At 39.9% G+C, this 27,158-nt stretch overlaps 4 protein-coding genes across 6 annotated transcripts; 1 reads left to right on the forward strand and 3 right to left on the reverse strand.

The window, feature by feature from the left end:
* Window positions 1-729: 729 nt before the first annotated feature.
* On the reverse strand, window positions 730-13,015 carry LOC108998606 (anthocyanidin 3-O-glucosyltransferase 2-like). Its single transcript, XM_018975199.2, has 2 exons — window positions 12,925-13,015; window positions 730-2,184 (listed from the first exon to the last, which is right to left on the reverse strand). Exon 2 carries the CDS (start codon window positions 2,182-2,184, stop codon window positions 748-750), a length of 1,437 nt encoding a protein of 478 aa, XP_018830744.1. The 5' UTR covers window positions 12,925-13,015; the 3' UTR covers window positions 730-747.
* Window positions 2,735-4,085, reverse strand: LOC108998507 (NAC domain-containing protein 48-like). The gene is made up of 2 exons (XM_035688466.1): window positions 3,830-4,085; window positions 2,735-3,297 (listed from the first exon to the last, which is right to left on the reverse strand). Exons 1-2 carry the CDS (start codon window positions 3,987-3,989, stop codon window positions 3,233-3,235), a joined length of 225 nt encoding a protein of 74 aa, XP_035544359.1. The 5' UTR covers window positions 3,990-4,085; the 3' UTR covers window positions 2,735-3,232.
* Window positions 11,007-13,035, reverse strand: LOC108998593 (anthocyanidin 3-O-glucosyltransferase 2-like). The gene has a single exon (XM_035688375.1). The coding sequence runs from the start codon at window positions 12,922-12,924 to the stop codon at window positions 11,488-11,490; it is 1,437 nt and encodes a 478-aa protein (XP_035544268.1). The 5' UTR covers window positions 12,925-13,035; the 3' UTR covers window positions 11,007-11,487.
* A 7,619-nt stretch (window positions 13,036-20,654) lies between these two features.
* Window positions 20,655-26,843, forward strand: LOC108998653 (pentatricopeptide repeat-containing protein At3g22150, chloroplastic). 3 transcript variants are annotated; one of them, XM_035688525.1, is made up of 3 exons: window positions 20,655-23,288; window positions 23,434-23,554; window positions 26,411-26,843. In XM_035688525.1, exon 1 carries the CDS (start codon window positions 20,728-20,730, stop codon window positions 23,236-23,238), a length of 2,511 nt encoding a protein of 836 aa, XP_035544418.1. In that variant the 5' UTR covers window positions 20,655-20,727; the 3' UTR covers window positions 23,239-23,288; window positions 23,434-23,554; window positions 26,411-26,843. The 3 variants fall into 3 exon arrangements, with proteins under 3 accessions (XP_035544418.1, XP_018830829.1, XP_018830830.1); XM_018975284.2 differs by having other exon boundaries at window positions 20,655-23,554; XM_018975285.2 differs by lacking the exon at window positions 23,434-23,554.
* Window positions 26,844-27,158: the final 315 nt, after the last annotated feature.

Raw genomic sequence — 27,158 nt, forward strand, 5'->3', positions numbered from 1 at the left:
GATTGTTTTGTAATTATTGGACTGTTTTGATGTATTAGTGGACTGTTTTTGTAATTTTAGTGAACTGTTTTGTAATTAGTGGACTGTTTTGATGGAAGGGTGGACTGTTTTTGTAATTTTAGTGGACTGTTTTGTAATTATTGGACTGTTTTGATGGATTAGTGGACTGGTTTTGTAATGGCAATGAACTGTTTTGTAATTATTGGACTTCATTGATGGATTAGTGGACTGTTTTGTAATTTTAGTAGACTGTTTTTATGGATTAGTGGACTATTTTGTAATTTTAGTGGACTGTTTTGTAATTAGTGGACTGTTTTGATGGAATAATAGACTATTTTTATAATTTTAGTAGACTGTTTTTATGGGTAGAAGAAATGTTGGTATGTTTGTTTATGTGATTGTTGGGTGAATGGTTTACAAAATATATTTATTGAATAATTAGGTTGAGGGAAAAAATAATTGAAAAATAATAATTTTATTTTTTAATAAAGTTATTAATTAAATTTGTAAAATATTAAAAAAATATATTATTAAAATATTTAATATTTTATTATTATTTAGAGTTTAAGATAGTTAGTCCAATGTGGACTACTTTAACTATAAATTTATGTTATAGTTAAAATACAACATTCTAACTAAATTTTAAACTTGACAATGGCTAGCCAGGCTCTTAAGCCTTGCCCACTGCACCCATGATGACACAATCACACGCGCGCACATATCTATTTTCACTTCCCAGGCATCATATTATTTGCCGACAGCAACAGATAGAGCCTCGATCAACCGTCCAAGTGAAGCATGCGAAGATCCACCCTCCATCACAGCCTTTCTGCTCTTCTCGCTCATCTCTTTCACCCTCTTCCTCGCCTCGATATCAGGCTCCATCAAGCATTTCACCGATTGCTCTATCTTCTCAGCCATCACAAGCTCACCATCACGCCTGTAATCCAACTTCAATTCCACTGCCAGCCCCAGATCCCTCACGATCTGGAATGCATTTAATTGCTGTTCCGCGTACATTGGCCATGCGGCCATCGGTACACCATACCACACACTCTCCAGGATCGAGTTCCATCCGCAATGTGTCACGAACCCTCCGATGGCTTTGTGGGCCAGCACCTCCACTTGTGGAGCCCAACCACATATCATCCCAACTTCTCTCGTTCTTTCCAGGAACCCCGGGGGCAATATCTCCTCCAGATTCGGGGAATCCGTAAGCGGGGCAAACCTATCATTTGAGGTTCTCAACCGTATTGACCACAGGAATCGGTGGCCACTCCGCTCGAGCCCAAGTGCGATCTCTTTCAGCTGGGGTACACTGAAGGTCCCCCAGCTTCCAAAGCACAGGAACACCACCGATGATGGAGGTTGATCATCAAGCCACTTCATGATCTCCTCGTATTTGACCTGATTAACTCCCGAATGATTCTTATTCTCGAGGTCAATCACCGGCCCCACCGTGTAAACTGGAGGCGTTTTATCATCCAAAAATGAATTTACCGCATGGGTTTCCAACTCGTAAAACGTGTTGACAATAATCCCATCGACCTCTTTAAACTTTCTACCATGGTTTACCATGGGGAGGTACCCATGGCCTTTGACGACGATCGAACTTTCCAACGCAAACGAAGGCAAAACACTAGAAGGAACTGGGTTAACATAACTCGCGATGACTGAATCCGGATCCGATTCTCTAAACGGGATGCCCACCTGGTCATGTCGAGTTGGAAGGTAGAGCATGAAGCCAAGAAAGGCAGCATTACATGTGAAAAACACATAAGACGGGACACCAAGCTCATGAGCCACATCGATCATGGAGGAATTGAACATATCAACCACCAATCCTGCAAGTGGAATGGTAGTTGGCAACACATGGTTGAGGATAGCTTCTTTGACAAGATCATTTTGGCTCTGTATGCGATGGGTGTTGTCTTTCTCAACAGGCTTTTGTTGGGGTGGTGGGTCAGGGTCTACATGAGGAAGATGGATAAATTTTAAACGGGAATCGGAACCAGCAATCGAGGCTATGTACGCATCGGCTTTGGTTACATCTCCTCGCTTGATGCTGAGAATCGTGACTGAGAAACGGTCATCTCGATCAAGCAATCGCTTCGAAAACTGGATAGCGGAAACGAGATGACCCATTCCGGGACTCGGGATGAACACAAGCTCTACTCTCTTCATCTTGCGGTACCAAATTACCAGCTGTTATGGCGGGCTTTATGGGATGAACACAAGCTCTACTCTCTTCATCTATACACTCTCCACACATATATATATATATATATATATATATTTATACATATTTTTTTATCCACAACTTCTTATGCGCATTTATATGTCGTTTTTTTTTTTTTTGAATAACATATGTGGTTAGACTTTATTATTAAATATAGGGATAAAATATTTTATTTAGGCTGCCTTTATGGGGTTTCCGCTTGTGGACGTCACGCATGACCTACAGACCTAATAGTAATATTCGAGCTTATCAAGCAAGCATAGCTGTGTTTTGAACGTGTTGTCATCTGTCAATATCTCATGACAGATCTGGTTTAAGAAAATAATAATAAAAAAACACCTTTAACACCTAGACCAGTACATGGATGGACTTAGAAAAAAAGAAAAGAAAAAAAAAAGGCTTTATCCGTCTAAATTATCTAATTAGTACTTTGGACATGGTATTCCCAATGACTTGAGAGCTCACCTATACAATGAGTATGAATGCATCCAGAAATTTTCATAAAGCAACAAGTGTATATAGTAGTGTGGAGAGCATTCTCGAGCCCTCTAAATTGTTTTTCTGACCAAATTTTGACAAATAATAATCAACGCGCATCCCAGTACTCCTCCAAACAGTTTGCTTTCCACATGATGGATACAAACTTTATTAACGCACTTGAAGTCGGCATGTCTTTTGCTTTTCACATGGACTTCAAGAGAAACTCTATAGGCAACCGGCCTGCTACCCCGCCGCGGCATCGCAGCTGATGTGGCGTTATTTTAAAAAAAAATAAAATAAAAACAGTTCTCGAAATCCCATCCCCACGAACACAGCAGCTTTCGTCTTTGACCCATCGAAACACCCATCCACACAAACACAGAAGCCATCGTCCTCTCCCCATTGTCTTCGTCTCCTCCCAAGTGACCCTCATCCCATTGTCTTCAAGAGCAGAACTGGTTGAATAGGGGCAGAACTGGGCAGTTGAAGCTCATCAATAAGAATTAACTTAGCTTAATGTGCTACTATGGACTGGGCAGTTGAACAGGACCACTCCTTTTCACCGTACAGAGCCATGTCTACACAAATCAACGTAAACAAAGAAATTAAACAAAAATGAAAATAGAAAGAGAAATACACAATCATTCAAGTTATGATTCAGCGACTTCCTTTCCAACCCATATGTAATATATATTTTATTTTTTGGAGAAGAAAGTTTATAATATTATCTCAAATTAAAACGAATAAACTGGTGTAAAGTTTAAAACTCATCCGTGAAATTCGCGGCATTTCTGAAGAAAGCGAAGCAAATTCTTTTAAAATCCAGCAAACCGGTTTACCCAAACCGAAAACTAAATACAATTCTTCCGTGGTTGGATTGGGAAATTCACCAGAAGGAAGAAGAAAGGTTACCCTGTTTTCTCGATTTCAGAAACTGAAAAGGGGGAAACCAGAACCCCATAGTTTTAGAAAGAAACTAAACAACCCAAAGCAAATTTAAGTGATATTAAGCTGACCCCAATTCGCAAAAGTGGACCGCAAATCAAAATCCAATAACACATGATCTTCTGTAATGAGTAAAAAGAGAAAGTAGGAAATTAAGGATTTTACCTGGGAGCTGCCATGGATCGAACTTGTAGAGGTCAATCTCCCTAATAATAGGAACAGCAAGAGGCAGCGACGCGCATTTCCTACACAAATAATGATTTACCAACTCCTCGTCGGTGGGGTGAAATCTGAACCCTGGTGGTAACTGTAGCTCACTCGTCATTCACCAAAGTCCCTTCTCTTGTTTCTTTTTCTTCTGGGAGAAGAAATTAATATCTCTAAGCTTTTTCCCCTCTCTCCTTCTCAAGTTTTCTTTGTGGGTTCTTTTTCTTCTGGATAACTTGCACTTGCAGAGCTAAGTCGAGGAAGCTGTGGCTTTCTTGAATTCGAAAAAGTAATCGTGGGGATGGAGGAAGAAGAAGATGGTGAAACTGTGGATTGGAAATGGGGTGGAGACCAGAGCCCTTCTGTTTTCAGTTTTTGCGAAACGAGGTCGTTTCCATTTTAGCCACATCGGATGCGATGTCGCGGCGAGGACACAAGCCGGTTGTCCGTAGCATTTCTGGGACTTCAATTATAGCACCCTTTCAAACCTTTCTTGTCTAAAGGTTATATTCTATCTGTAATTCTTCTACTTATAAATTGACGTAAAACACACATCTTTTATTCACTTGACATAATAAAAAATAGTTTGTAAAATAATAAAAAAAAACTTAGGATTTAAAACTTGTTCTGTTTGACATGCCAACATGTGTCGAGGGAATATCATCAACAATTTATAAACACGTTTTCACTTTTCTTTCACATAATTGAAAACCAATTGATTGAGAGCATAGGCCCATAATGATATTACTCGAAACATCTCCCCAAGAATCCTTTCATCATTGCCTTTTCGTTTCTTTTACCTTTTTGCATCATATCCTCTTCTTATTTCCCTTTCTTCCTGAACTTCAAGTTTCAAAAGAAAAAGACTCGCTATCTTCCATCGTTTCGACCTCACTTCTTTCAATATACACAACAATGGCTCATCGTGGCTCTTCTCGTGTTCCCAGCCGATCTTCTGTCTTGACCTCAGCGAGGATTTCTTCCCATTCTATGCCGAAATCCTCTAACAATCACATTTTACCTTTCTTTGAAGGGTTAACATGGCATTCTACACTTGCTGACCGAGACTTGACCAAGTTGAAGACCACATATCACATCCCTAATATTGTGGTCCTCACCCTTCTGTCGACGAGGAAGGCTTTTCAGGGAGGGTTGCTCTTCCAATTTGTGCCCTAGCACATGACTTGTGACTTCAATTCACCCACCTCGTTCATGATGTGCTTGATTTCCTTCGATTAGCCCCTACTCAACTTCATTCACATGCATGGCGTGTGCTTTTGTGTTTTTTCGTGGCATTCCGCATGGTTTTGGAACCTTTAGGGGAGATGTACCCAGATCTGACTACTCTAGAATTCATATCATTATATTCTGTGAAGGGATTGTCAGGTAACATTTGTAAATTTCGTGTTCGCTCACATCGTCTGGCGACATTTGAAGTCCGCCATTCAAATGCCAAATGAATAATGAACAGCAAAGAGATGAAACTAATCCAACCAACATAACTGAATAGCAGAACAACAAAAAATGGCACAGTAATCCAACCACCAGAACCGAACAGCATGCCTAAATCACAGAAAAGCACATAAATTACAAAATAGTGGAAAAGAAATTTTGGGAGGAGGCTTAGAATGGTTTTTTTTTTTTTTTATTCAGTCATAGGTAAGCACATAACACAAGATCGAATGACTGCAAAACGGTTGTTGCCTTTGTGAAAGTTTTACAAAAAAAAATGACCATTCGAGTTACCCTGCCATATCGAGCTTGCGTTATTCATAGAAGTTGTGATTTTACACATTTATCATATTCGATTTAACCATCATCACAACCTAATTACACATACAGCCCCAACGATAGCCTCTACTAAGTCAAGAATTAAAACTGCAAAGCAAAAAGTAATAACAGTGAGAAAAAGCAAATAAGGAATCAATAACAATAACCAGAAAGCCAACAACTGGTGAAACCAACCAACACAGCAATATGAGAGCAGAATGAAGTGTTAACTTGCCCAAATAGAAAACAAAGAAGCAAATATAAGTAAAATTTAAAATAATATTGTTTCCTTATTTGATCATTAATTTTGAATCAAGAAAAAGTTATCAAAGTTTACAATTCACAAAAGTTATGATTTTTAACTCTGAAAGTAGAAAAAGTTACCAAACATAGAAAATAATGGCAAGCTCAGTTGAATATATTACAGAGCATTTATCCAAACATAAAACATTTTCATGTAAAAATCAGATCACATTAGCACATGAAAAGCTTGAAAGAATCATACATGTAGAGCTAGATTGCATAAACTCAAGAAAGTACACAAAACATGAATTTCACAAGCAGTCCCCGAAAATGGCAAGCTCATTGATTTTAACTGCTAAATCAGCATCTTAAATTACACATAGAGTGAAATTGTAACCTAGATTAAATAAATTACAAAAGAATTACACAAAGCGGAAATCAAACAAGTAGTACAATGTTAATGGCAAGGTAACTAATAGTGAAACAAGCACATTAGAGTTGCATGTCAAATGCTTCATAAAAATCAAATGGCAAGTTAGATTCAATAAATTACATAAATTTCACAAAACATAAAGGAAATGAAGCAGTGAATCTGTATGGGTTGGTCACTGTCAATGAAACAAAGCATCTGCTATGTCAAATTCTAGGCACACTGAAATGGCAAGGCTAGATTGAATCACATAACATATAAATTTCATAAAATAGAAATCAAACAAGTAGTGAAGGTTGTTGGAATGCTCACTGATAGTGAAACAAAGCAACATGTCAAATTCGTAACACATAGAAATGGCAAAACTAGATTGAATAGCAGAACACATCAATTTCACAAAATACAAATCAAACAAGCAGTATTTTGTGATGGGTTGGTCACTGATTTTACAATTTTTTTTTTTCAAAACCTGTACAAAAATCACCCTTATTGAAACCCTAGAGAAGCAATCACAGAAACTATTTTGTTCTATTGGGCTATGATTTTCGAGATCTACCTCAACATTCAACAATAGAGTTACAGAGATCCAAAATGGGAGAACACAAACAAAATCAATCAAAAATTTCTCTCAGAGCTGACAGCATGAGAGACAAAGACTATGTGTGTGAGTTTTTTAGAGATGAAATGGTTATCTGTGAGTTAGGGAGATGGGAACTTTACCTTATCGGGAAAATGTTGGAGGGGCCGCTACCGTCAATGGACGAGTGCCAGAGAGAGCCGATAGCAACTAGGGTGCGAGGGATATCAAAGACGCGGGAGGGAAAGAGAGAGAGATATGGGAAAATAATTAAAAATGAGAAAGGGAATGTACAATGCCTATAGATGGGGAACAACTGTAGCAAGCGTAAACATCAATCCTAAAACAGGGAATGGATGGGACGACGAAATGCAAGTTTCCCACAAATTGCATCTCAAAATTTGGAGAAGAAGAAGAAGGTATAGGAAGCCGGATGCCAATGCTTTAAAGGGATCTCTCCCGAAAACGGAAAATTACCCAACACGAGCGGTGAAGGGTTTTTTTTTTTGGCCCATTTTGTAATGAATAAGATTTTATTAAATTAAGTTTTTATCAGTAGAAGTATTGAAATTAAAATCTAAAAAAAATCTCTAAAATTTGCATGTACGTGTATGATAGGTACAAGAGCCATTTGCTGTTCTCTTTAGTGATATACAATCTTAATTGCAAAAAAAAAAAAAAAAACACAAAAATGCTAGAGAAGTTGTTGGCTTTTCTGGCCAATGAACCAAGAAAATCTTACTATGATTTGAGGCATTTTCTAAATTATACCCAATTAACATACTTCTCTATTTTTTTTTCTTTTTTTAATCTAAGAATTTAGAGATCATCTTGCAAAATTCCAACATCAACAATAGACTTTCATGATTCATTAGCTGCATCCACTGAAACTTGAAAGAAAAATGTCTAATCCATTATCATGCTAAACTTAGGGTATATAATAGCGCTTTAATAGCACCATTTTTTATGATGCACAGAAGTAACAAAACTCAATCCTTGAAACACGAAAAGATTCATGCATTTTTCATCCAATCTGTAAGGTTCTTTCTAGATCCTCACTACCAATCACTTAGAATCACACAGAGGAAAGCAACAAAGAAGCACAGAAAGAACTCACAAAGAATGATCAAGATTTCATGGCGAATCCTATAGAGAATCTTCGAGGGATTCTCAACCTCCAAAAAATGATCTTACTTAAATCTTCGATGTCAATTACATGATCACTCCTGCTTTTATATAAGAGTCGTGAAGAAGAAAAACAATGTAATGCTCTAATACTCAAAACACAAATTACAAAGAGCTAAACGCAAAGCATGAAATGCAACAATGACAAAACGCGTCGTTTTACTTATTCCTTACAACAGACCAAAACACGTCGTTTCACTAAAGGACTTACAATCCCTACCTCTTCAAGGCCTTGCCTACAAGACACCCGTGACACATTACAGAACTGTGCCCACCAAATGAGGATATGAAGCTCTAAGGTTCCAAGGCAATTCTTACGAGCTATCCTCAATGGCATCCCCTACCCATTTGACTAGCACTTCTGTAGAGGCATGGTTTCCTACTTTCCTCACCCTTCTCTCCAAAATTGCTTCTGGTTCAGGCTGCACACTACCCTTTTTATCAACTGGAGGTAAAGTAGAAAATGGAAAAATCTAATCACCGAGTTTCTTCTTTGAACATGAGATATGGAAAACAGGATGGATTTTTTTAGGAGGAATCCAGATTCAACTTATAAGCTACCATACCAATCCTCTCAAGGATATGAAATGGGCCATAATACTTGTTGAGGAATTATAAGCTACCAATCCTCTCAACTTATAAGCTACCATGCCAATCCTCAGCCTTTTATGAGGAATGCAGATTCAACTCATGTTGTGTCTCATGACTATAGACTTTTGTCTATAAGGCTGCAACTTGAGAAAAACCCAATCACCTACTGCAAAAACCCTCTCAGATCTTCTTCTATCAGCAAACAACTTCATTCTTTCCAGAGCCTTCTTCAAACTCTCCTTTAACAATGACAATATCTCATCCCTAGACTTCAATTGCTAATCCACTGCTGCATTAGCAGTAGTGCCTAAAACATATGTCAACAACTTGGGAGGAGGGAACCCATATAAAGCCTGGAATGGTGAGAAACAAGTAGAGGAATGTACATTGGTGTTATAACACCATTCTGCCATTGGCAGCCACGGGCACCAACTCTTTGGCTTAGATCCCATATAGGATCTCAAGTATCCTTCCACACATTTATTTAATGCCTCAGCTTGACCATCAGATTGAGGATGGTAAGCTGAGCTATAAGCCAAAGTAGTCCCTTGCATCTTGAACAACTCTCTCCAAAATAAACTGGTAAAAACCACATCCCTGTCAGACACAATTGTTTTAGGTAATCCATTGAGTCTGAATACATCATTAAAGAAAACCTCAACCACTCTACTGGCTGTATAAGGATGAGCCATTGGAAAGAAATGGCCAAATTTAGTTAATTTGTCAACGACAATTAGAATTACTGACATACCACCAGAGCTTGGAAGGCATTCAATAAAATCCATGGCAATGTCAAGCCAAGGACTTTGAGGAATAGGTAAGGGTTGGAGTAACCCTGCTGGCAGCATAGTCTCATGCTTATTCATCTCGCAAATTTGGCACTCCCTCACTAACTTCCTTATGTCCTTCCTCATTCCTTGCCAGTAAAAATCCAATCTAGCCTTCTGTAGAGTTTTGTGATACCCAAGATGGCCTGCTTCAGGATTATGATGAATATGCTGCAACACCTTTTGATGAAAGAGTGATGAAGGTACTAACAACAACTTCCCTTTTCTAAAAATGAGTCCTTGCTGAAGAGAAAATTCCTTAGAGACTTGCTTCCCTGTAAAGCCACCAAAAGATTAGGAACATCAACTAAGAATGCATAACTTTACTTAAGCTCTTCTAACCACACAGGAGTGGGAAATGACATAAGGGCTAATGTACCTGACTCTTCCTCCTCTTTTCTAGAAAGTGCATCAGCAACTTTGTTGTCTCTACCTCTCTTGTACTCGACATTAAAGTCATACCCCATGAGCTTTGAGATCCACTTATGTTGAGCCTCAGTAACCATCCTTTGCTCCAATAAAAGTTTCAGTGTTTGTTGGTCAGTTTTAATCTTGAATGTCTGACCCAAAAGATATGGCCTCCACTTGCCCACTGCACATACCAGTGCTAAGAATTTTTTTTCATAAGTTGACAAGGACAATCCCTTGCCCTTCAAAGCCTTGCTAAAAAAAAGCTATTGGCTGGCTATCATGCATTAACACAGCTCCGAGCCCCACCCTCGAGGCATCACACTCAATTGTAAATTCTTTAAAAAAATTGGGCAACTTCTAGACAGGAGGTTTTGCAACTGCAGCCTTCAAATGATTAAAGGTTTCTTCAGCTTCTACAAACCAAACAAATGATTTTTTCTTCAATAACATTGTTAATGGGGCATCAATGGATCTATAAACTTTGATGAACTTTCTGTAGTAACCAGTAAGGCCTAACAACTTCAGTAACTACAAACTTGCATTTTGATCTTTTTACAAACAAGGACTACTGCTGTAAAACAGATAATACTGTCTTCAAGTGTGCAAGGTGTTCCATCATGTTTTGGCTATAAATCAAGATATCATCGAAAAAAACTAACACAAATTTTCGAAGATAAGGCTTGAAAACATGGTTCATCAAATCTTGAAAGGTGGCAAGTGCATTGGTAAGCCCAAATGGCATTACCAATAACTCATAGTGGCTCTCATGAGTTCTAAATGCAATTTTAAGTATGTCATCCTCCTTTACCCTTATTTGATGATTGAGATCAGGCTTGGAAAAATTTTTTGCACCATAAATTTTATCAAGCAGCTCATCAATGACAAGAATTGGAAACTTGTCTTTGATAGTTGCTTGATTGAGTGCTCGATAATCCATACGCATCCTCCAAGTTCCATCAACTTTTTTAACAAGCAGAGCAGGAGATGATACCACTTGTAAAATGATACCACTTGCAAGGTTCTTTCTAGATCCTCAATGCCAATCACTCATAATCACACAGAGGAAAGCAACAAAGAATCACAGAAAGAACTCGCAAAGAATGATCAAGATTCCATTGCGAATCTTGCAGAGAATCTTCGAGGGATTCTCAACCTCCAGAAAATGATCTTACTTAAATCTTTGCTGCCAATTACATGATCACTTCTGCACTTATAGAGCAGTTGTGAAGAAGAAAAATAATGTAATGCTCTAATACTCAAAACGCAAATTACAAAGAGCTAAGCGCAAATTACAAAGAGATAAACGCAAAGCATGAAATACAACAATCATAACACGCCGTTTTACTTATTCCTTTCAACGTACCAAACCTTGCCTTTTTACTTATTCCTTTCAACGTACCAAAACGTGCCGTTTCAGTAAAGGACTTCATTTCATTATTTCTATTATTCCAATTCCGTTATTCAGCTTCTACACAGACTGCACTTCCATTCTTACATTCACCCTCTTAAGCCTTGCCCACTGCACCCATGATGACACAATCACACGCGCGCACATATCTATTTTCACTTCCCAGGCATCATATTATTTGCCGACAGCAACAGATAGAGCCTCGATCAACCGTCCAAGTGAAGCATGCGAAGATCCACCCTCCATCACAGCCTTTCTGCTCTTCTCGCTCATCTCTTTCACCCTCTTCCTCGCCTCGATATCAGGCTCCATCAAGCATTTCACCGATTGCTCTATCTTCTCAGCCATCACAAGCTCACCATCACGCCTGTAATCCAACTTCAATTCCACTGCCAGCCCCAGATCCCTCACGATCTGGAATGCATTTAATTGCTGTTCCGCGTACATTGGCCATGCGGCCATCGGTACACCATACCACACACTCTCCAGGATCGAGTTCCATCCGCAATGTGTCACAAACCCTCCGATGGCTTTGTGGGCGAGCACCTCCACTTGTGGAGCCCAACCACATATCATCCCAACTTCTCTCGTTCTTTCCAGGAACCCCGGGGGCAATATCTCCTCCAGATTCGGGGAATCCGTAAGCGGGGCAAACCTATCATTTGAGGTTCTCAACCGTATTGACCACAGGAATCGGTGGCCACTCCGCTCGAGCCCAAGTGCGATCTCTTTCAGCTGGGGTACACTGAAGGTCCCCCAGCTTCCAAAGCACAGGAACACCACCGATGATGGAGGTTGATCATCAAGCCACTTCATGATCTCCTCGTATTTGACCTGATTAACTCCCGAATGATTCTTATTCTCGAGGTCAATCACCGGCCCCACCGTGTAAACTGGAGGCGTTTTATCATCCAAAAATGAATTCACCGCATGGGTTTCCAGCTCGTAAAACGTGTTGACAATAATCCCATCGATCTCTTTAAACTTTCTACCATGGTTTACCATGGGGAGGTACTCATGGCCTCTGACGACGATCGAACTTTCAAACGCAAACGAAGGCAAAACACTAGAAGGAACTGGGTTAACATAACTAGCGATGACTGAATCCGGATCCGATTCTCTAAACGGGATGCCCACCTGGTCATGTCGAGTTGGAAGGTAGAGCATGAAGCCAAGAAAGGCAGCACTACATGTGAAAAACATATAAGACGGGACACCGAGCTCATGGGCCACATCGATCATGGAGGAATTGAACATATCAACCACCAATCCTGCAAGTGGAATGGTAGTTGGCAACACATGGTTGAGGATAGCTTCTTTGACAAGATCATTTTGGCTCTGTATGCGATGGGTGTTGTCTTTCTCAACAGGCTTTTGTTGGGGTGGTGGGTGAGGGTCTACATGAGGAAGATGGATAAATTTTACACGGGAATCGGAAGCAGCAATCGACGCTATATACGCATCGGTTGTGGTTACATCTCCTCGCTTGATGCTGAGAATCGTGACTGAGAAACGGTCATCTCGATCAAGCAATCGCTTCGAAAACTGGATAGCGGAAACGAGATGACCCATTCCGGGACTCGGGATGAACACAAGCTCTACTCTCTTCATCTTGCAGTACCAAATTACCAGCTGTTATGGCGGGCTGCCCTTTCTTCTTTCTTTTATACACTCTTCACACACATATATAGAGCAATAATGGAATGAATATATATATATATATACATATTTTTTTATCGACACCTTTTTATGCGCATTTATATGTGGTTAGACTTTATTATTAAATATGGGGAGAACATATTTTATTTAGGCTACCTTTATGGGGTTTCCGCTTATGGACGTCACGCATGACCTACAGACCTAATAGTAATATTCGAGCTTATCAAGCAAGCATAGCTGTGTTTTGAACGTGTTGTCATCTCTCAATAATAATTAAAAAAGACGTTTAACACCTACACCAGTACATGGATGGACTTAGAAAAAAAGAAAAGAAAAAAAAAGGCTTTATCCGTCTAAATTATCTAATTAGTACTTTGGACATGGTATTGCCAATGACTTGAGAGCTCACCTATACAATGAGTATGAATGCATCCAGAAATTTTCATAAAGCAACAAGTGTATATAGTAGTGTGGACCACACGCATTCTCGAATCTCGAGCCCTCTAAATTGTTTTTCTGACCAACTTTTGACAAATAATAATCAACGCACATCTCACCACTCCTCCAAACAGTTTGCTTTCCACATGATGGATACAAATTTTATTAACGCACTTGAAGTCGGCATGTCTTTTGCTTTTCACATGGACTTCAATTATAGCACCCTTTCAAACCTTTCGTGTCTAAAGGTTATATTCTATCTGTAATTCTTCTACTTATAAATTGACGTAAAACACACATCTTTTATTCACTTGACAAAATAAAAATTAATTTGTAAAATAATAATAATAATAAAAAAAACTTAGGATTTAAAACTTGTTCTGTTTGACATGCCAACATGTATCGAGGGAATATCATCAACAATTTATAAACACGTTTTCACTTTTCTTATTTTCTTAATGACTTTACTACAAGTTGCACATAATTGAAAACCAATTGATTGAGAGCATAGGCCCATAATGATATTACTCGAAACATCTCTCCAAGAATGCCCATAATGATATTACTCGAAACATCTCCCCAAAAATCCTTTCATCATTGCCTTTTCGTTTCTTTTACCTTCTTACATCATTTCCTCTTCTTATTTTCCTTTCTTCCTGAACTTCAAGTTTCAAAAGAAAAAGACTCGTTATTTTCCATCGTTTTGACCTCACTTCTTTTGAGTATACCCAACAATGGCTCATTGTGGCTCTTCTTGTGTTCCCAGCCGATCTTCTGTCCTGACCCCAGTGAGGGTTTCTTCCCATTCTATGCCGGAATCCTCTGACAATCACATTTTACCTTTCTTTGAAGGGTTAACATGGCATTCTACACTTGCTGACCAAGACTTGACCAAGTTGAAGACCACATATCACATCCCTAATATTGTGGTCCTCACCCTTCTGTTGACAAGGAAGGCTTTTCAGGGAGGGTTGCTCTTCCAATTTGTGCCCTAGCACACAACTTGCGACTTCAATTCATCTGCCTCGTTCATGATGTGCTTGATTTCCTTCGATTAGCCCCTACTCAACTTCATTCACATGCATGGCGTGTGCTTTTGTGTTTTTACGTGGCGTTCCACATGGTTTTGGAACCTCTAGGGGAGATGTATCCAGATCTGACTACTCTAGAATTCATATCATTATATTCTGTGAAGGGATTGTCAGGAAACATTTGTAAATTTCGTGCTCGCTCACAATGTCTGGCGACATTTGAAGTCCGCCATTCAAATGCCAAATAGTGGCAAAGGAAATTTTTCTTTCTTTCTGGTGGAGGCTGGGAATTTCCTGCACCATAAACGAACATTTGGGACTTCCCCATTTGGGCAAATTGGGGCAAAGTCCTTGATGATAAAAATATTTTAATAGACCTGACTGACCGAGAACGTTTTCATGTCGACATAGTCCTTAATTGAGCCAAAGACAATGAGGGTGCCCTATGGACTGAGAAGCTCTTGACTCCCTCCCATATCAACTGATTCCTTTGTGGCGCCCAATCGTTCCCACATTAGGAGGCGTACACTAAAGGCCATGATGCCTGCTTCAAAAAAGAGACATGCTTCCCCCTTCTAGGGCTCCTAAAAAATGCATTCGCCGTACTGGAGATGTCGAAAGTGTAACTAAAGACGTGGGGGCAAAGGTGGCCATTGGTTTTGATGTTATCGACGATGTGGGGCCAGAGGGGGCCATGGTTTTTGGTGCCAACCCAGCTAATGGGAGTGAGACACCCTCTTCTTCTCCTGTACATATGTTGTTGCCTGCATCGCTTGGGCTCAACAAACATGATGTGCTCATGGGTCAAGCTTTTGTCAATTTGGATACAACGTTTGACTTTGATTTTCCCCCTAAGGGGTCAAACTCAATGGGTACACCCCCTTTTGAATTCACTTCTCTCCTTTCTCCAGCTTCAACCCCAAATGGCGGCGAGTTTACGGCTAACATATACGACACCTTTTCTTTAGGCATAGTTGGGGTTACGGCATTTGAAGCTGTGACCCCTACTACTGGTGGTTTCCAGAGTAATGTCGTGGAAACCATTTCGGGGTTGAAACCCCGCCTATCGACCACGAAAGAGTCTCCATTCCCTCCCCTTCCCCCTCCTCCTTTGGTGGTGATGTAGATTTTTCGACCCTTAAGGATGGAGGGGGTGGGTCGTCTAGGGAAGATGTAGTGGAAGAGGGGGAGACAAGAGATGGAGGTGGAGCCAAGGGAGATTTTGAATTTGTCACCCCCACAGACCATGGCGCGCTCATACCTGAGATGATTGAAGTTCCAGCCACCTCTCATATGCCTTTGATGCATCCTTTGGGAAGAGCCCATACGGAGGGGTAACAAACCACATCAGGAGGGCTGATGGGTCTTCTCACTTGTACTCCCCTCCTCTGGATGGAGCAGTGGTAGAGATGTCTCAGTGCCTAAGAAATTTGTTGTCTCCGGTTTGAGCCATTGTTGGTTTAGTTGTGGTTCCCTTTTCGCGTATGGCTTATATCTTACTAGGTCTTTGTGTTTTATAGGGCATGGATGACTTGGTGACTTGTATCATGGGTAATCATGCCCATTTGGAATCAAAGGTGAGTGCCAGGCAAATGTTTGGGGTTTTTGCCAAGAAGGAAATCAGTCTACTACTAGCTGAGAAGACTGAGGTGGAGTGCTACTTAGAGCAGGCTGATGGGCACATACACTCCTTAGAGGGTGAGCTCGAGCTCGTTCGTGATGAAGCATCTGAGCTCCATGGTGAGTTACTTTGTGCCAAATCGTTTAATGCGCATAACAACTTCGCCTTGCAGTTGGCAGAGTCTGAACGAGATTCTGCTCGTGCTCTACTATCCTGCGTGAATGGTGAATTGGCCTCCTCCCAACAGTTGTTGGCTGATGCCAAGTAGCAATGCTTGTGGTCTGCCCAGGCATTGGCCTCTTCTGAGGAGGCGTGTAGGAAACTTGCCCTAGAAATTTCAGAATCAAAGGCATCACAGGAGGAAGCGCATAAGCAATTTGGCCTTAAAGTATCAGACATGGAAGGGTCATACGAGGATCTACACAAAAGGTTCATTGCCTACAAAAAGGGCCTGGAAGAAATGGATGCCATGCAGGCTAAAATGAGCCAAACTGTGCTGCATTTAGACGTGAAAGTGAAGGATCAGAAGAAACCGTTGTTGGAATTGGAGTTGAAATTGGATGCCTTGAATGGCAAGCTAGCCCGTTTGCATCCGCAGCAGGGGGCCGCCAGGGCCGTTCGGTATTGCGCCTTTGGATACGGCTATGGAGCTAACATGGCTTGCTTGTGATCTCATTTGCTCGCACAGCCTCAAACAGACTTGACTCGACTTGGCCTTGACATCTTCAAACCTGATGAGGATTCATGCCAATTCGTAGATGCTTTGGGGAGCAATACCATGCCCGACACCTTCTTGGCCGTGCCTTCACCTTCAAAGCCTCCGACGGCTTCATCCTTCTACAAATTTGATATTTCTTTTTGCATTTCTTTCTACTTGTTTCAATACTTTGGACTACGATAAACCTTTTGTCTGTACCTTTATAACATTGACTTTTGGCTTAGCCCAATTTTGTAATGTTGGTGGACAGTATTGGCCTGTTTGTAACATTGCTACTTGCTTTATCCTCTTCATATTTGTTGATATGTGCACTCAATGCTAGTTTTTGGACTCGATTTTAAGTATGGGGGTCGTGGGGTCTTTTGACCTCGCACCCATTGGTTGCACCGTGAACCTTTGGACTCAACTTTGGTGGCTAAGTATAGGGGTCATGGGGCTTTCTGACCTCCATGCCTATTGGTTGCACCGTAAGTCTTTGGATTGGATTTTGGTGGCTAAGTATAGGGCCGTGGGGTCTTCTGACCTCCATGCCCATTGGTTACACCGCGAATCTTTGAACTCGACTTTGATGGCTAACTATAGGAAATGCGTGAATCGAACAACCATCCACCTTTATTGATTTGTCTCTTACATAACTTAATCTAAGGGTAAAATTTCTTCAGATGCTCGACATTCCAGGGGAGTTATAACTCATTTCCCTGACTATCCTTGAGGCGGTAGGAGCTTAGTCGGTTGCTGGCGACGACCACATAAGGCCCTTCCCACCACGGACCGAGTTTCCTTTCATCTTGGGTTGTCACTCCCTTCTCTTTGAGTACTAAGTCGCCCACTTTGAAAAACCTGGGTTTGACTCGTTTGTTAAAGTAGCGCTCAACCTTTATTTTATTGAGGATGTTTTGGATCTTCGCTTATCCCCTTCTTTTATTGACTCAAGTGCCTCGTTGTTTTTGGATTGGCTAAAGCGGCTGGTCCGGTGTGTGGGCAAGCTGACTTCCATGGGGGTGACTGCCTCACTTCCAAACGCCAAAGTGAACGACATCTCATCTGTTGGGGTCTTCACAGTTGTCCTATAGGTCCATAGTACTCCTGGGGGCTCCTTCGCCCATTCTCATTTTTTGTTCGTGAACTTCTTCTTTATGATCCTGAGTAGGGATTTATTTGTTTACTCTGCCTGTCTATTGGCTTGTGGGTGTCTTGGTGATGAGTATTTGACTTGGATGGCTAGCTCCTTAGACCATTCATTTTAATGTTCTAGTCAAACTGTTTCTTATTGTCGGAGATTATGCGAGCAATGTTCTTCCACAAAAATTTGGTGATGACTTTTGCCGTTATGGTTGCAAGGGGCTCTGCCTCCACCCACTTTGTAAAATTGTCCATGGCGATGACTATATGCTTTACCCCTCCCTTCCCTAGTGGGAAAGGGCCGACCAGGTTAACTCCCCATTGAGAAAACATCCACAGGGTAGTGATGGAGAATAACTTTTAGGGTGGACAATGTGGGACGGGGGCATAGACTTGGCATTTGATGCACTTCTTTGCGAACTGTTTGGTATCTCTTAGGGCATTAGGCCAATAGTAGTTTGCCCTGAGAACTTTCCTTACTAAAGCCTTTCCACCAGAATGGTTGCCACAAACGCCTTCATATATTTCTGCCAAGACATACTGTGCTTCCTCAAGCGAGATGCATCTTAATAGAGGGGCGACAAAGCCCTTCTTGTAAAGGATTTTTGCCACCCCTCTTTTAAGGATTCCATCAACTTTGACAAATCGTGCTTCATTCCTTTTAACTTTCCTCACCGCCTCCTTCCCTTCCGAGAGCTCGTCGAGGTCCAAGTATTCTAATATTTCTTTGACCCACTCTGGCATTGTGGGCCCTACGTGATTTACCTACATTCCGATTGCTGGGATCTTTATCACCCTCCTTTGTACTTCCCAAGGTAGGTCCATTTCATCTCTTGCAGTAACGGCTTTGGCTAGCCTGTTTGCTATTGCATTATCCGCCCTCGGTATCTACTGGAGATTAAAATAAGCAAGTTGGTCGTGGATCTCTAGCACTCGATTTAGATATTTCTTTAGCTTCTCCCTTTTCGTGAAATACACCCGAGTTACTTGATTTACCACTATTTGGAAGTCTGCCTTGGCTTCAATCTCTTTGGCGCCTAGAGTTTTTGCAATTTAGAGTCCCGCTATTAAGGCCTTATACTCGGCTTCATTATTGGTGGTTTTGAAAGTAAGCGTGGCCATATAGTAGTACTCTTGTCCCGCTTCTCCGATAATGTAGATCCCTATACCTCCTCCCATTTGGCAGGCGGATCCGTCAATGAATACTATCCAAGGTCAGTTGGGAGGTGCCACTTCGGTATCCGCCGAGAAACCAATGAATTTGACAATAAAATTCGCTAGGACTTGCCCCTTTACTGTACTCATGGGCACATAGTCGATGCCAAACTCATTAAGCTCCATTGACCATGCGACCAATCTTCTTGCACTGTCTGGCTTTTGTAATATTCTCCCGAGGGTATGCTCTATTAGTATTTTCATTGGGTGGGCTTGAAAATACAGTCGCAATCTCCTGGCGGCAGTTACTAGCTCAAACACCAACATAATTTGATTTGAAATTGATGAATATTACCAATTAAATTTTACCATTTAAATTATATGAATGGTGTATTCTACACATTGACTTGAAAATATAATAATTTTATTAACAATAATAATACAAATTTAAGATGGTGATCAACTTTATCATTTGATGAGATTTATCCTCTTTCACGAGTGACATGGGTGTTCAAATTCCTGAAGCTGCCTAAGTTCTTTAGGCTATGTTTGGGCACTTAGACTTATCTTATCGATTTTTTTTTTATATATAATTTTCTTTCCAAACATCACTTCAATATAAAACTTTTTCTCAATATTAATTCTTTAACTTTTTCATATAATCATTACAATTTTTCCAGACTTCTAAACAAAACAGAAAAATAATACAATTTTTTCAAATTAAAAAAAAAAATTAAAAATGATATTCAAATAATATTTTAAAGAGAAATACTTTAACTATAAAAAGATTACACAAAAACAATCTCACAAATTGAGGTGACTTAATGTAGTTCGTCAGATTTTAAAGTTATTTTTATGATAAATTAGATCTAACGAATCAGATAAAACCACATCAATTTGTAGAATTGCTTTTGTATTACCCTTTGTGAATGTAGTAGTACTCTATTTTAAAATAAAAGCAAAGACTCGTGTGACACAAAAATTAACGTGTTGGACAACGTGCCTATGTCAATAAACCTATTGGGAATTTTATTTTAGAGGAGATTACAATCACACATAATGAGTTAAAAGAGTGTTACTCTACTCACACAATCTAAGCTCTCACTTTTTAGGACTTTTTCACTCCCTCAATATACTCTCACACCTTTGTCTCTTTTGTTCACTTTGATTTGTTGAACGTACTCCCAAAAGAACACACACCACACACACACACACATATAGTGAAAATGACGTTGGAAACCCTAAATGGCAAAACTTGGTTAAACGCTTGAGCGGGTGTCGAGGGCGCCTCGAGTGAACAACGAATTGAACATTGCCTCAAGCGGTCTGTTGAGTGTTGTTCGAGTGAACACTAAGGTTAGTGCTTTGCTTGAGTTCACTATTGAGTAAACCTGGAGCGAACTCACGAGTTGAGCTTTACTCGAATGTAAGGTTGAGCGACTGTCGAGCAAACTTTTTGTCCGTATTTTTTATACTCACAAACCAGGCTCCACATTCAAGCATAAATTTTATATATAAAAAAAAAAAAGTGTGAGAGATATATTTAATAATATAATAATAAAAGACCGGGCTGGACAACAAAACCCGCAGCCTGTTATAGACCAACCGTTGCAGCCAGACAATATCATCACTAGGGAAACCGGGAGGAAGGGCCAGCAGAATAACTCACAATGACGTCTGGTCTTCCTCTCCCGCTCTCCTCCACTCTTTCAATTCCCACTTACGCCCCTAACACCAGCACTCACCTTTCCCCAACAACCTCACAACCAATTGTACAGCCCATAAAAACCCCCACCATTCGCTCCCGCCTCAGCAAACTCTGCAAAGAAGGACAACCCCATCTTGCTCGTCAACTGCTAGACACAATTCCCAAGCCAACCACCGTTCTCTGGAACACGATCATTATTGGTTTTATCTGTAATAACATGCCATATGAAGCTCTTTTTCTCTACACCCAGATGAAGAATTCATCTCTAGCCACCAAATGCGATTCCTACACTTACTCTTCCACTCTCAAAGCCTGTGCCGAAACACGCAGTTTAAAGTTTGGTAAAGCCGTTCATTGCCATTTTATTCGGTGCCAATCGAATCCCAGTAGGATAGTGTTTAATTCACTTCTGAACATGTACTCCACGTGTTTGAGCACAGCCGACGACGAAATCTCTAATTGCATTGGGTCTGAATTTTCCAGGTATGATTTAGTACGTAAAGTGTTTGATACAATGCGTAAAAGAAATGTGATTGCATGGAATACTATGATGTCGTGGTATGTAAAGACAGAGCGATATATAGAAGCAGTTAAGCTGTTTCGGACGATGACAAAAATGGGAATACAACCGAGTGCAGTGAGTTTTGTTAATGTTTTTCCGGCTCTTTCAAAGTTAGTAGACTTTGAGAATGCAAATACTCTTTATGGAATGATCCTTAAGTTGGGAAGTGAATATGTCAGTGACTTGTTCGTTGTGAGTTCAGCTATATTCATGTATTCCGAGCTTGGCTGCCTTGATATGGCCAAAGTGATATTTGATTGTTGTATGGAGAGGAATACGGAAGTTTGGAACACTATGATTGGTGGGTATGTTCAGAATAACTGTCCCATTGAAGGAATCAATCTCTTCATTCAGGCCATTGAATCAGAACATGCTGTTCTCGACGATGTAACTTTTCTTTCAGCTTTGACCGCAGTTTCGCAGCTGCAGCTCTTGAGATTGGCTCAACAGTTACATGCTTTTATACTTAAAAATCTATCAGCGTTACCTGTTATCATACTGAATGCTATTATTGTCATGTATTCAAGGTGCAACTCTGTTGAGACTTCATTCAAAATTTTTCATAATATGGTAGAAAGGGATGTTGTTTCATGGAACACTATGGTTTCTGCTTTTGTGCAGAATGGATTCGATGAGGAAGGGTTGATGCTTGTCTATGAGATGCAGAAGCAAGGGCTTGCGATTGATTCCATAACAGTAACAGCTCTTCTTTCGGCAGCATCAAATCTTAGAAACAAGGATATCGGGAAGCAGGCCCATGCTTATCTTACTAGGCATGGAATACAATTTGAGGGAATGGAGAGTTATCTGGTAGATATGTATGCGAAATCTGGTTCAGTTAGGACTGCACAACTACTGTTTGAGAAAAACTTTACCCATGATAAAGACCAGGCCACATGGAATGCTATGATTGCTGGGTACACACAAAATGGTCTGATTGAAGAAGCTTTTGTTGTCTTTAGGCAGATGCTCGAGCAGGATATAATACCCAATGCTGTAACAATAGCATCAGTTCTCCCAGCTTGTAATCCTATGGGAAGGATAGATTTGGGGAAGCAGCTCCATGGATTCTGCATTCGCCACCATCTGGACCAAAATGTCTTTGTGGGAACTGCTTTAGTTGATATGTACTCCAAATCTGGTTCAGTCAGCTATGCTGAAAATGTGTTTGTTAGGATACCTGAGAAGAATTCTGTGACATGCACCACAATGATATTGGGCTATGGTCAGCATGGGATGGCCAACAGAGCTCTCTCTTTGTTTCATTCAATGCAGGGATCTGGTATTGAACCTGATGCTATTACCGTTGTAGCAGTCATGTCTGCTTGCAGTTATGCTGGTTTGGTTGCCGAAGGACTTAAAATATACGAGTCTATGGAAAAAGAATATAATATTCAGCCGTCAACAGAGCACTATTGTTGTGTTGCAGACATGTTAGGGAGGGCTGGAAGGGTTGTTGAAGCTTATGAGTTTGTCAAAGGATTGGGTGAAGAGGGCAACGTGATGGAAATTTGGGGATCACTTCTTGGGGCGTGCAGAATTTATAAACACTTTGAACTGGGAAGACTTGTTGCTGACAAGCTGCTTGAAATGGAGAGGGAAAATGGCATGACAGGCTACCATGTTTTGCTTTCAAATATGTATGCAGAGGAAGGAAACTGGGGAGATGTCGATAAACTGAGGAAACAAATGAGGGAAAAAGGTTTGAGGAAGGAGACAGGATGTAGTTGGATTTGGACTGCTGGTTTTGTGAACAGTTTCGTGTCTAGGGATAGAAAGCACCCTCAATGTGGTGCGGTATATAGTATTTTAAAGATTTTGGCTACGGAGATGAAAGATGCTGGGTATAGGCCTTGTCTTGCTTCCAATACAGATGAGATCTCGGAATTCATTGGCATCAATGGGATATAAATGGAGACTTGACTGCTATGTGGTTTACTGAACTGGAGGCAGCTAGCTAGGTAATTGAATTGCTTAGTGGCTGTTGAGTCATTTGGCTTGTGCTGATGATGATTTGAACTTCATGGTACATTTAGTCTGTCCAACTGTGATGGAGTTGGAACTCTGCTGGTTTGCTGACCCATGTTAGCATATTATCTGAAGCAGATTGTCCTAGGGTTACTGCTCATGCCTTGTTGATAGAGGTTGTACTTGTTGATAGCAGTGAGGACTAAACTCTGTTGGCTGGATAAACTACTTCAATTTCAACTAAAAGGAATTTACCAAGGTAAGTCACTGTAACACCCCATTCCTGTAGGTTAGGAGTGTTACGTACTTCTGTAACTGTTCCCGGTAAAGATACCCAACATAATAAAAATGCCTAATTTATAGAAAATAAATTTCCAAAAAAATATAAAAAATAGTCTCAGCAAGAAAATTTAAAACTGAACTTTTAATTAAAAGAAAAGACACTTATTAACTAAGTATGAAAATCAAGGAAAACAAAAGATTTGTCTTTCTTTTTTTTTATTGGCACTGGGTGTGCGGGAACAACGTCCCGACTAATCCCAGGGGTGCATAGGCTCTCGGCATGGAGTTTACCGCTAGTACATCTCGGGTAATTCAAGGAAAAAATCCCTCAGTCCAATGGCCCCTAGAGATTATTTGCACCCAAGTGGATTTGAACCTTAAGGCTGCGTTTGGATGTTGAGTAGTGAGCTCAGTTCTTTATTTATAGTAGTGAGTTGAGTAGTGGAGGGAGTTATGTGGGACCCATCTAAACTGAATTTAAAGTGTGTTTGGATGTTAAGATGAATTTAGTACTTTTTATGGAAAGTTGAAAAATGTTGTGGGTCATACGTATAAAGATGTGTTAAGTTGAAAAAGGTTGTTGGTCCCACGTGTAAGAAGGTTTTGAGTTGAGATGCATTTAGTAATTTGAGAGTTGGGTGTTTGGATGTTAAACTTAGCTTAAATTTAGACTGAGGTCAGCTGAGTTCAGCTAAGTCTTGCAACCAAACGCAGCCTAAACCTTGGGGGTGGAATGTGGATACTCCAAAGCCCAAGGCCTTTACCACTTGAGCTAATCCCTAGGAGTTTCTTAGAATGTATTTATGTGTTTTCTTTTGTATACTTCTTGTGTACGTGGGCTTCGCCTATTTCATTCGCTTTTAATAAATTATTTCTTACTTATAAAAAAAAAAGTAAATCTGAAAATCCCTTGACACATGATCTATGCCTGGCCATCAGCTCATCAACACTATCCTTTTTAGCTGGACATTTTAAAAGCATAAAAAATAAACAACCAAAATGAGTCAAATACTCAATAAGTAGTTCATCATACAGTAAATATAATAAACATAGGGTTTCTTGAAAGCATGCATACTTAATACTTATACTAACATAAACATGTAACATATACTATGCATAACTCACTTCTGTCTTGCAAAGGTCAATATTAGTTGGTAGGTAAATGGTTGTGGCAATATGGATGAAATGTGAACATTTTTTGAGGCAGGCTATTTCGGTGAAACATGGGGAGACATGGGGTGAGTGGCCTTTAGCAGATATGATAAGATTGTGTAGTATGAGTATTTGGAAGAGTACAAGGTCTAAGTTGGTTTTGTATGATATTTGGTGTGGTGATGCTACATTGAAGGATGATTTTTGGACTCATTATCGATAGATGGACAAGGACCATTCAGTTGCATTACAGTTTGGAATATCTAATGAAGAAGCTTGACGTTCGAATATCACATTTCTGATATCTTTGTAGGATGTGGGAAGCTTGAGACAGTTGACATGCTTGAGGTTATCTTGTAGTAATCTTCCCTTAGGTATTGGTGAAGATGGTATGTGTTGGAGGCTCTCTAAGAATGGAATGTTGTGTTTATTCTTTCTATGAGGCTCTTAGAGAGCCGCTAGTGGTTTGTTTTCAATGGAAGAACATTTGGTGTCCAGAGGTGCAAAGAACTTGATAGGTAAGAACTTGAGAAAAAGGGAAACTCATTGGGGATCGTTCATGTTTAAGAATCGAGGTGAGGTGGTGAGTGATCTTTTACATTGTGATGTGGCTGGAGTATTGTGGTTTAGTCTTCAATTCTTCAATTTAGTTGGAATGCTTTGGGTCGTCTCTCAGACTGTGATGGAAGTGTTTGTATTTTGGATAGGATATTTAGTCCTCAAGAAATGCTTAAGATTTGGATCTGGGGGCAGTTCCTCTTTGCATTATGTGGACAATTTAGCTGAGAGGATACTTTTCATAGAGCTTTAACTCGTTTTTTGACAAGTAAGCAATCATTTTCTAACTTTTTATAATACAATAAAAGGTGAATATCGGTTATTATTCCAACAACCGTGATATTCTCAGACCCCTGTCTGCGTCTGCTGTGGCAGCTTGGCATTGTCCTTTGGTAAAGTAGCAGGAATGCTTCTAGGTAAAGGCGCATGGTGATATCAATGCAGTTTTTCTCGATATCCTTTGCATTTCAAGACATCACTTCTCTGATATGCTATATACTTAGTTTATTTTAAATATAACTCCAAAAGACTAGTCAATGTAAAACTTCTGTAGAATCACTAATGAAAGCCTAATTTCTCCTATCAGGTAGATAATGTGGGCTATCCCTATTCACAATGAGGGAATGTGGTGTACAAACTCCCCCTTTTAAATTTCTGACATCCTAGTCAGGACCATGCAACACAGTGCTCCAGTATCACATAGCTTGCCTTACTAGTGGATCTGATGCCATTATGCAGTGATCCAGGAAAAGCACTAGCCACATATATGCTATAACTCCTAAATGACTAGTCAATTTGAAATTGTCCTAGATCATTTATATAGTTCAGATTCGCATAGTAAGTAGCCAATGTGGGATTTAGCACCCATGACCACCTTTAACAAAATGTCTGATATGCATATCTACCCAAATCTGGTTTTCCCTTCCTTTGTTGTTTTTATTTTATCTTACTTTGTGTGGTGGGGGATTACATCCTTGATGATGAAGTAGTCATCGTCATCTTTTTGTATGTTGTAATGAATTTGCCTTGGTGGTTTTGTAATTTCCTCAATCTGATCCTTTTAATTTGTTCTGCACACAAAACAGGAAATTTCTAAAGTTTGTTCTCTTGTGATCTCATTCAGGTAATGCTGCTATATGACCTTGAGACGTCATTTTGATGTCATTTTGGGACAATCCTAGGCTTTTTTCTTTGCTGAGTCTCAGACTACAAGTGTAACACCTTGGATTGAGTATGGAAGGTGGTAAATAGAATCTCACATTACTTGGGAGAAAGAAGTTATTGCCCTTTATAATGATTCCAAGGGAAGCCAATTGTAGCATTGACCACTTTTGGAATATAAGTCCATGTGTAATTTGGCCTGTTCTTGGGTTGTTAAAACAAGAGGTGTTCCAAAGGATAATGGTAAATATTTTTTCTTTGAAAAAATGCAGTGTGTTGAGTTGAAATTGGGTCCAGACAATTGCTTTACAATTTGCAATGCCAGGATGTTGAATTGGTACATATTAGAGTATCTGTAACAACTCATTATGTTGGAATGAATTATTGGTTTTGATTGTGGGTTTCAGTCATGAGGCATGAATGCAGTAGGGAAGATTAAAGGCAAGGAAACGCTATAGAGAGATGCTAAGAAGAAAAACATTTTTACATCTACTATTTTTCTTTATGCACAATACTTTACATAATTATGTTTTAAATAAAAAATATTTTTATAAAATATCTTAGAAAAATAATATTATTTTACAAAAATATATTCATCTTATAATATTATTGAAATATGTATTGTAAAAATATATTAGGTGATATCATTACTCTTTTGTCTATACGTCTCAGACGACGCAGGTCAAGCTTGTTGCTTGGGAGATGAGCAC

This window comes from Juglans regia, chromosome 1 (genome assembly GCF_001411555.2).
Source record: "Juglans regia cultivar Chandler chromosome 1, Walnut 2.0, whole genome shotgun sequence".
In the NCBI taxonomy this organism is placed as follows: domain Eukaryota; kingdom Viridiplantae; phylum Streptophyta; class Magnoliopsida; order Fagales; family Juglandaceae; genus Juglans; species Juglans regia.